Source organism: Rattus norvegicus, chromosome 1, assembly GCF_021556685.1.
Source record: "Rattus norvegicus strain SHRSP/BbbUtx chromosome 1, alternate assembly SHRSP_T2T, whole genome shotgun sequence".
Classification (NCBI taxonomy): Eukaryota; Metazoa; Chordata; class Mammalia; order Rodentia; family Muridae; genus Rattus; species Rattus norvegicus.
Genome location: NC_141534.1, coordinates 170,683,683 through 170,695,065, shown reverse-complemented (window position 1 = coordinate 170,695,065; position 11,383 = coordinate 170,683,683). Strand labels below are relative to the sequence as shown.

The 11,383-nt window shown below is 34.6% G+C and overlaps 1 protein-coding gene across 1 annotated transcript; it reads left to right on the top strand.

The window, feature by feature from the left end:
• Positions 1-9,542: 9,542 nt before the first annotated feature.
• Or52ae8b (olfactory receptor family 52 subfamily AE member 8B) lies at positions 9,543-10,496 on the top strand. The gene is given in 1 exon segment (NM_001000155.1): positions 9,543-10,496. A coding segment is annotated over 1 exon segment (954 nt).
• The last annotated feature ends 887 nt before the right edge of the window (positions 10,497-11,383 follow it).

The window sequence follows — 11,383 nt, the reverse complement described above, 5'->3', positions numbered from 1 at the left end:
TCTTTTTCCTAACCTTCTTCTGCATATTCATGTATATATAAATATGTATGAACATATTATATATGTATATTCTCAATGATATATGTTTTCTATTAATATGATTGTGATTTTTATACTGCACTCCTATTTATTTGTTTCAATATGATAAATAAATTGTGTTTAAATTTTAGTATAGTTCTACATAAAAAATGTAGGATAAAAATTTTTTTCTTAAAATGATAACTGTATTGAGGAAATATAAGTGGGGAATGTGTTAATTAAGATTCAACAACTTAAATAAACAAAACTACTAATAAAGGTAATATTAGTATTACATATGTCATTACTTCAATTATTCTTACATACTTTTAGTGTTTGGGGATTTTATTTTTTAATTTTTCTTCATATACAAAATAAAACATTTATTGATATTTTCTTGCATTTGTCTTATAGTTTTCCTAACATATTTGTTTATTATTTAGCCCACAGCTCAATCATCTTCTCTATTAATTCTCTTTTTCTTTAATCAAAAGTTAAATTGTTGAGTATTTCTACAATTGCTCATTAAGGGAATATTTAATGATTCTAATCTTTTAAAAAATACTAGGTTAATTGTAGTTTATTTTTCCATCAGTTGGTTAAGTTTTGGAAATGTGTGTGTATGTGTGTGTGTGTGTGTGTGTGTATGTATATGTATGTTAATGTAGCTCAACTTCCTTATACGTTGTGCACATGCAGGGAGGACTGGAGACTAGGATTAGGAAAAGGAAACAACCAATCTCAAAAGTGCTAAAGTTCTTGGTTTCCTTTTGTGTAAGCATTGTGGGTTTTTACTACCACTTGCTGCTCTTCTAATGACCAAAAGTGACTTACATACCTGTTTCCATAATGCCTACAAGAAAAGATAGGAGAAATATCTTCTAGACTGAGAAAAATCAGCATTTCCTGTTAACACTCTGCACATCTCTGGAAAATGCTATGGAAATCTTTCCTTCCTTTACCTACTGTCTAGTGTGAGCTGCACTATAATTAGAAGTCGCGTCATATGTGCTGGTGCAATTCCCACAGCGTCTTCACACATTACCTTAATGTTTCTTTGGGAAGTTCAGATGCTCACATGGGAACACAACCATGTTTAATTTTCCAACCTCTTTGTACGAATTCACATATTAATGACATTGTAGGCAACTAAAGAACATGATTTATTTTTAGCATCCAAGCAAAGAGTATGGTGCAATCTCATGGGATGGATGAGTGACCTGTCTTAGTACTTATACTGATCTTACACTTATGAAGTGCTACAGTGATTTTTACAGGTCCTCTTCCCTCAATCCTTGGTGACTCCTGTAGTGTCCTTATCAGTTTTCAAAAGTAAACTTCAGTCTTAGCAAAACTGGGCAAAACTTTCTACAGATAACATAAAAAATCTGCAAAATAATTTTTGTATTCAAGAGGACTTGTAAGATTTAATGCATCAACACCAGGAGTAATCTGGTCTATTTCTAATACCACAATCCTATACATTCAGGAATTCTCAATTTCACTTTGCAAAGCTGAGAATGACTGACAACAGCTGTCTAAATATCACTGAGACAGAGTTAAGTCCCTTTGCTTGTGCAAAACGCACTCCCAATCACTTCTAGTAAACATCTCTGGTGGTCATGTATATTGACTGACGTGTAACAAATTAACTGTTCCAAATGTGCTGGCTCATGTTATACAGGCATTTACACTGCATAAATAATCAATAAGTGAAAATTTTCACAACAGCATCTCCCTGAATTGCAATCCTCTTATATTCTTCAATATGCATATTTAAAGCTATGTTTATTATGATGTTCTGAAGCATAAAAGTTTGTGGAATATAGCAGTTAACGTCATACATAGAAAAGGTTTTCAAAATATAAATAGCTCATTCTAATTTCTGAAGGAATATTTCCACAAAATGAATAGTTATTATCACCTGTTTAAAACTAATACTGTGAATATGGATCTCTAAACTCACTGTAATTTTCTTAAAAGCCAAGTCCTAATGAACAGGTAATTATCATGTATCTATTTTTCTGTATTTCTGATAACCAAAGTGATCTTGACAACTGTAAACATTCAGAGAAAAATATAGACATTATCCATTCTTTAGGTCTTGTTTTGCTAATAAAATGAGAATACGTTCTTGAATTTGAAACTTTTTATTACTGTAACTTTTGAATCTGCCTCAGAATATCATAAGGAACTTAGCTTTAAAGATGCAGATTGGTGAATATAAAAGGTCTACAATTCAGGGAAATGCTGTTGTGCAAAATAATCCAGCCTTGACATGACTATGGATGAAAGTCTACCCTAAACCCTCTAAGACAGGAGTGTAACAATGTATAAAGGTGCTCAACTGTGAAGGCCTGATTCCAGAGTGTTTTTCATTCCCATTCATTTTAAATACTTTTTTTTCATGCTAACCATAATTACTGATACCAACTGAAAAAAGAAATGACTGATATTCTTAGATTGAGATTCTCTATGGAGTTTGAGCATTAGTTTTAAAGGGGAAACAGTGCTAGAATTAAAGAATGAATGCAATTGTAGAAGTTTGAAGACTGGCTTTCCTCCATTTTGATAAACTATTGTATTTCTTAAGGAGTCAAAGCATCTAATAGAAAGTGTTCTTTAATTTTAAAAGTACTTTTATTAATTTTTTGAGGGTCTGATATATTGTATTTTGGTCTTATTTATTTACCTCCTCCATCCTCTCCAGATAGATACACCACCATTATTCTATACCCATCCAACTTTGTGTTTTTATCTTTAAAAGCTCATCTAATCCCTTTAGTTCTTACCATTACTCTTTAGGTATGTGGCGCTCTCTCTCTCTCTCTCTCTCTCTCTCTCTCTCTCTCTTTCTCTCTCTCTCCCTCCCTCCCCCTCTTTTATTTTATTTTGTTCTATTAATTTGTTTCATTTTAATTTATTTACTTAATACTCCAATCCCATCTACTTCCTTTCCTCCCAGTCTTTTTCTCTTAATTCTTGTCCCTCTGCTCTACTTAACCTTCCTCCTTGGAGAGGGGGAGCTTTCCCATGGATATCATCTTGCCTTGTCACATCGATTTTCCCTAGCATCAGGCATATCTGCCATTCAGTCTAGACAAGGCATCCCAGTTAGGGGAAAGAGATACAAATGTAGGTAGCAGTCAGAGATACCTCCTACCCCTGAAGTCAGGGGACCTGCTAGAGGCCAGAACCAGCATTCTGGCTCTCTCTGGAAGGTAGCAAAGGGGAAAGAGCTTGTTCCTTTGAGATATAATGTTTGCTTTTATTATTATAACATTTACCTAGCTTGATTCCACATTACTTTGCAGTGGTAGCTGGCCCACCTCACATCTTCTGAGGCCAGAAACCATAGTCTCTGGCATTTAGCGCCTCTTGGTAAAACAGCAGGGATTTAAGTAAAATAGCCTTTGTTCTTATCTTCACATGAACTTCATGGCTGGGCTGGGAGTTTATACAACTCCCAGTTTGCAAGAGAAAGTTGGAGGAAGAAAATAGAGGAACAATTTGAAAAGCGATTTTTATCTTTATTTCCAGGTTCCTTTTTACAATTTCTCTTCAAAAAAATTCTCTCTCCTTCTCCTCCTATTCTTGCTTTCTCACCCTGCTTTGATGTAATGATGTCATCATTGTAATAATACTAGTTTTTCATACCTTTTCTAGGAAATAAGATCGTATGGTTTTTTCCAAGCATTTTTTACTGGATATTTTATTAAATATCCAATTTTACTAAATTTTATTAATTTTTTTATTGGATAAGTTTTTATTTACATTTCAAATGTCATACCTTTTCCATGTCTTCCATCCATAAACTCCCTATCCCACATCTCCTCCTTCTTCTATGAGGGTGTTCCCCCTCCCTAACAATCCAACCCACCCCATATCATTTCCCTGACATTCCCATTACCCTACACGGGGGTGGGGGTGGGGATCCAGTCTTGACAGTACCAAGGGCTCCTCCCATTGGTACCCAACAAGGCCATCCTCTGAGATACATGCAGCTGGAGCCATGGTCCATGTGTACTCTTTAGGTAGTGGTTCAGTCCCTGTAAGCTCTAATTTGTTGGTACTGTTGTCCTCGTGGGCTTGCAAGCCCCTTCAGCTCCTTCAGTCCTTTCTTTAACTCTTCAAATGGGATGCCATTCTCAATTCAATGGTTTGCTGAGAGCATTCGCCTCTGTATTTGTCACACTCTGGAAGAGTGTCTCAGGAGACAGCTTTATCAGGTTACTGTCAGCATGCACTTCTTGGCATCAGCAATATTGTCTGGGTTTGGTGGCTGTATGTATATGGGCTGGATCCTCAAGTGGGGCAGGCTCTGAATGACCATTTCTGCAGTGTCTACTCCAAACTTTGTCTTCTATGAATATTTTTGTTCTCCCTTTTAAGATAGACTGAAGTGTCTGTACTTTGGTCGTCCTTCTTCTTAAGCGTCCTGTGGTCTGTAGATTGTACCTTGGGTAATCTGAAGTTTTGTGATTGGGTTACCTCACCCAGGATGATATTTTCTAGTTTCATCCATTTGCCTATGGATTTCAAGAAGTCATTTTTTTGACAGCTGAGTAGTACTCCATTGTGTGTCCATACCAATTATATGAAGTCCCATTTGTTGATTCTTGAACTTAGAGCATAAGCCATTGGTGTTCTGTTCAGGAAATTTTTCCCAGTGCCCATGTGTTCAATGCTCTTCCCCACTTTTTCTTCTATTAGTTTGAGTGTATTTGGTTTTTGTGGAGGTCCTTGATACACTTGGACTTAAACTTTTTACAGGACAATAAGAATGGATCGATTTGCATTCTTCTACATGCTGACCTCTAGTTGAACCAGCACCATTTGTTGAAAATGCTATCTTTCTGTATCCATTCCTCTGTTGAAGGACATCTGGGTTCTTTTCAGCTTCTGGCTCTTATAAATAAGGCTGCTATGAACATAGTTGAGCATATGTTCTTTTTATATGTTCAAGCATCTTTTGAGTATATGCCTAGGAATAGTATAGCTGGGTCCTCAGGTTGTACTATGTTCAATTTTCTGAGGAGCCTCCAGACTGATTTCCAGAATGGTTGTACCAACTTGCAATCCCAACAAAAATGGAGGAGCATTTCTGTTTCTCCTTATCCTTGCCAGCATCTGTTGTTACCTGAGTTTTGATCTTAGCCATTCTGACTGGTCTGAGGTGGAATCTCAGGGTTGTTTTGATTTGCATTTTCCAGATGACTAAGGATGTTGAACATTTCTTTAGGTACTTCTCAACCATTTGATATTTCTCAGCTGAGAATTGTTTTTTTAGCTCTGTACCCAATTTTCAAAAGAGTTTTTTGACTCTCTGGAGTCTAACTTCTTGAGTTGCTTGTATATATATTGGATATTAATCCTCTATCAAATGTAGGATTGGTAAAGATATTTTCCCAATCTGTTGGTTGCCATTTTGTCATAATCACAGTGTCCTTTGCCTTACAGAAGCTTTCCAATTATATGAAGTCCTATTTGTTGATTCTTGATCTTAGAGCATAAACCATTGGTGTTCTGTTCAGGAAATTTTTCCCAGTGCTCGTGTTCAATGCTCTTTCCCCACTTTTTCTTCTATTAGTTTTAATGTATTTGGTTTTTGTGGAGGACCTTGATACACTTGGACTTAAACTTTTTACAGGACAACAAGAGTGGATTGATTTGCATTCTTCTACATGCTGACCTCTAGTTGAACCAGCACCATTTGTTGAAAATGCTATCTTTTTACCATTAGATGATTTTAGTTTCTTTGCCAAAAATCAAGTGACCAGAGGAGTGTGGGTTCATTTCTGGATCTTCAATTCTATTCCACCAATCTACCTGACTGTCTTTGTTCCAACCCTGTACAGTTTTTATCATTATTGCTCTGAAATACAGCTTGATGTCAGGGATGGTGATTCCCCCAGAAATTCTTTTATTGTTGAGAATAGTTTTCGCTATCTTGGGTTTTTTGGTTTTACAAATGAATCTGCAAATTACACTTTCCCATTCTATGAAGAATTGTGTTGGGATATTGATGGGGATTTTACTGAATTTGTAGATTGCTTTGTCAAAATGGCCATTTTTACTATATTAATCCTGCCAATCCATGAACATGGAAGATCTTTCCATCTTCTGAGATCTTCTTCAATTTTTTTCTTCAGAGACTTGACGTTCTTGTCACACAAATTTTTCACTTGCTTGGTTAGAGTCACATGGAGGTATTTTATATTATTTGTGACTATTGTGAAGGGTGTCCTTTTCCTAATTTCTTTATCAACTTCTTTATTCTTTGAGTAGAGGAAGGCTACTGATTTATTTGAATAATTTTATATCCAGCCACTTTGCTGAAGTTATTTATCAGGCTTGGTAGTACTCTGGTGGAAATTGTGGGGTCACTAAAGTATACTATTATATCATCTGCAAATAGTGATGTTTTGACTTCTTCCTTTCCAGTTTGTATCCCTTTGACGTACGTTTGTTGTCTGATTTCTCTGGCTAGGACTTTGAGTCTATATTGAATATTTAGGAAGAGAGTGGCAACCTTTTCTAGTCCCCTGATTTTAGTTGGATTGCCAAGCATTTTTTTAAGACAAAGGCTCACTAAAGGTCAGTCATAAGTTGAATAAGAAGTTTACAACACAATATTTACATGTTTCCATTAAGATTAGTTATATAGCTAGAACTCCATTATCTGTCATTAGTTCTACAAGTCATTAAAAGTTAAAATTTATTATTTTTGTGACTAAGTTATCATCGAAGTTTTGCATAGATAAACCCAGTCAATATTTTATCTTTTGTCCTTGCTACCACAATAAATCATGTTTTTCTTTATGGCCTTTGGTTAATTGTTTTACAACCTTTCAGCATGTGTTCTACATTTTATATGCCTGATTTCTGTCTCAGAAAAAATTAACTCATAACACTTGAGGACTGGCTGAGTTCTCATTGCAGTTTTCACATCAAAGAAGGCTGATTCCAGGGACCAGCCTATCTATTTTTATGGCAATTTGTATTTTATTACTATTGCTCTGTAATATAGCTTTAAATCAGGGATGGGGATGCTGCCCATTCTTATATTGTATATGATTGTTTTTTGTTTTTTGTTTTTGTTTTTGTTTTGTTTTAGATATTCTGTTTGATTGTTTATTTGCTTTTGTTTTTTTCTAACGAAACTTAGTCTTTTTCTTACAAAGTCTATAAAAATTTATGTTGGAATTTTGATAGAAATTGTGTTTAATATTTAGATTGCTTTCACATGATGACCATTTTCTATGTGTTAATCCTATTGATTCAAGAGCATAGGAGATTTTTCATCTTATGATTTATTTTTTCAAAGATTTGAAGTTCTTGTCATACAGGTTTTTCATTTTTTTATTTGATATCATTTGTGGCTATTGAGAAGTGTGTTATTAACTTAGTTTCCTTCTTAGCCCATTTATTGTTTGTACATAGATGGGTTACTGGCTTTCTTGAGTTAATTTTGTATCTAGTCACTTTGTTTATCAGCTGTAGCAGTTCCATGGTAGAAGTTTTTGGGTTACTTATGTATATTATTATATCATATGTAAATATCAATACTTTGACTTTTTCTTTTCCAATTTGAATTCCCTTGATCTTCTTTGAAAATTGCAAAATTCCCTTGAAAAACTATAATATTGAAAAGAATGTGGAAAGAGTGGACAGCCTTGTTTTGTACCCAATCGTAGTGGAATTGCTTTAAATTTCTCTCCATTTCATTGATTTTGGCTATTGATTTGCTATTTAATGCCTTTACTGTGCTTAGGTTATGTGCCTTGTATCTCTGACCTTTCCAAGACTTTTTTCTTAGAAAGGATGTTGAGTTTTCTCAATGGCATTTTTAGTTCCTATGTATAGGGGATTACATTGGTAGATTTTCATATGTTGAACCACCACTGTATCCTTGGGATAGAGTCTGCTTGATGATGATGGATGATGTTTTTGATGTGTCCTTGGATTTGCTTGTGAGTATTTTTTCAACAATGTGCATGAGGGAAATTGGCCATTTTGTGCAGGAATATATCTAGTTGTACAAATCATTGTAGAAATAATTTGGACAAAAATCAAGTCCATTGAGGAAATTGAAATGAATGGATATTTAAACACCTTTGAGTAAATCATCATCTGTGGAAAGATAAGTGATTTAGAAACAGGGTGGAAAAATGTCTCAAATGCTTATGAGACTGAAGAAGATGCCAGACTTCTTATCTTTCTTTCTTGAATCTCTGTGTGGTTTAGGTATCAAGGTGACTGTGGCCTCATAAATTGAAATGGACATGTTCCTTCTGTTTGTATATTATGGAGTAATTTGAAGTGCATTAGTATTAGCTTCTCTTTGAAAGTCTGGTAGACTTCTATTGTAAATCCATCTGTCTCTGGGCCTTTATTGGTTAGATTTTAAGGACTGTTTCTATTTCCTTAGGTGTTATAGGTCTATTTAAAGTATCAATCCAATTTTCCTTTAACTTTGGTAAGTGGTATATATCCAAAGAGCCTTCCATTTCATTTAGATTTGATGGAGATTTTCCAATTTTTTGGAGTATGGGTTTAAGACCTAATGATCCTTTGGATTTTCTCAGTCTCTTGTTATGTTCCCATTTTCATTTCTAATTTTGTTAATTTGAATATTCTCTCTCTGCCTTTTAGATTTTTCTCAAAGAACCAGTTCTTTGTTTTCTTGATTCTTTCTATTGTTCCCAAATAGGACAGTTTTAAGTGCCAGAGTCTTTATATAAGTAAGGTTGTGTGTAACTGATTTTAGGTGTACAGCAATTATTCCATTAAGCTATCTCTCTTTTGCAACCTTCCAGGAAAAATCAACTTTGAAATGACCAACCTGACTTGGTTTTCCTCATTTGTGTTAGAAATCACCTTTCCATCAACCTCTTTTGTTCCAAGATTTTTTTTTCTATTTATACATTAAAGAATCTGAGATTTTGAAGTGGGAAAAAATGTATTATTTTCCTGTTGTCAATATGAAATATGCATGCTTTTATTTTTTAAATATTGATAGAGGATTTATGTTTAAAATTTATGTTCTTTGTTCTTATAAGATCATATTGGAATGTCTATGTATTTAGTTATATTAAAAATAAAATTATAATTTTACAGTGACAAAATATTTTAGCATCTGCTAAATAAAGTGTATTTTGAGTATTTTCATATCAATTTCTGTTTTGTTTCATATCTTGAGAAGAAAATGGCCATTGCCAATGGAAATATACACTATTTTATTACAGATATACTACTGCAGAAGGAAAATGACTAAAATTGAAGTAAGCTTTCAACCTTAGAAAAAGTAATGAATAAATATATTTTCTTTTCAGAATGAAATGCTGACTCTTAAAGCCAAAGACATTTATCTTAGTATTTTCAGAGGTTTGGTAGAGTCAGAATTTCAGTGAAAGTATTTTCAAGTTATCCTGGACCAGGGAAGAATTTATAATGTTATTTTCTATTTATAGAATATTACCCTTGGTATTTTCTACTAAACATACAGCATATTGGGTTTTAAAATGGCAGGAAATGCTACGTGTCAACACATTGCATCTTTCTTCCTGGTCGGTATTCCTGGATTGGAAAATGTTCACTGCTGGATCGGCATCCCTGTCTGTCTCCTGTTTGTCCTGACCCTGCTGGGGAACAGCATAATCATTGCTACTGTCAAGTTAGAGCCAAGTCTCCACCAGCCTATGTATTTCTTCCTTTGCATGCTGGCAACGAATGACATGTGTCTTGCCTCTTCTGCAGCTCTGAAGATGCTTGCCATCTTCTGGTTTGATGCACATTGGATCAACTTTGATGCCTGTCTAACTCAAATGTATTTTATCCACACTCTGTGCATCATGGAATCAGCCATCCTAGTAGCCATGGCATTTGATCGCTTTGTGGCCATTTGTGTCCCTCTTCATTATGCATCAATCCTGACAACGTCTATGGTGACTAAACTAGGTCTAGTTGGCCTGATAAGAGGTATGCTCATGGTTTTGCCATGTCCTGTTCTCATTAAGAGGCTGCCTTACTATACACAATATGTCATCCCTCATGCCTACTGTGAGCACATGGCTGTGGTGAAATTGGCAAGTGGCAACACTCTCATTAACAGAGCATATGGAATCTCTGTGGTTCTTTCGGTTATTATAGTGGATATAGGAATGATAGGGACATCCTATGTAAAAATCCTCCAGTCAGTGTTTTGGCTCTCTTCCCAGAATGCATGCTCTAAAGCCCTGGGTACTTGTGCTGCTCATGTCTGCACTATCCTTGCTTCCTATACGCCTGCATTGTTTAGCTTCCTAACTCACCGCATTGGCAGGAATGTACCTCCAAGTGTTCACATCTGTATTGCCAGTGTGTACCTTTTAGTACCTTCTGCAGTTAATCCGGTAGTGTATGGTGTCAAGACCAAACAGATTCGTGATAGAGTGATAGATCTTTTCTTTACACACAAGAAGTTCCCTGAAAAGTAAAACATTTCCACAGAACTAATATTAGCAGATTCTGTTCTATGCAGTCAGGGCACATTAACAACAGGCAACTTCTGTTTTTAAAACTTTATTGTTTTAACTAATATTTCTGTAGGACATATCTTATGCTAAAATGCACTGGTGTATTTACTCAATTTTATTTTATTCGAAATACTTATAGAAGTATATCACTTACTTAAATAATGTAACAGGTTTTACAATTTTAGCTCAAATTTATTTAAAAGTATAAACTTTGCAGACTACCTTTATATCTGACCATCTCTATAGTAACAATCAGCTATGAGAGCTTTCCTGATAAAATACGTGCAGTATTTCGTTTTTTATTTCCATTATATAATACGTATTTTAATCATCACTCCTATCCTTAAAGCCAAAAAATCCAGTTAGAAAAATATCTAAAGCTAATTATGTTCCTTAAATTTAGCAGAAAAAATTATATTATAAAGTTGGAATGACTTGAGACAGTCCTGAAGGTGAATATTTTGTTGAATAATTGTTACAAGTGGGTTTCTGATGTAAGGAAATGTAGGCTCCAAAAATGTGGATCTGTGTTTTGTTATAAATAAAATCAAAATAGTCTAATAGTTGTGAAATGCTTGATTTTTCTTGCTTTTATTTAGAATAAAACATCATTCAGAGCATTCTACAGTCACAAGACTGTAGGCAATGGGAAAGCAATATGAAGAATGAACTTCGTAAAGGGTGAGAGGAGGATCTCCATCATATGGTACCTCCTCTCGCTATGCTATAGTGTACTGGTATTTGACAGTGGACTTCAGTGATTTTTATCTGAATGATAATAATTCCAGGGCAGCCATTAAATAATTTAAAAGTAAAATGGAAAACAAATGCTAAAATGTTTTAGAATG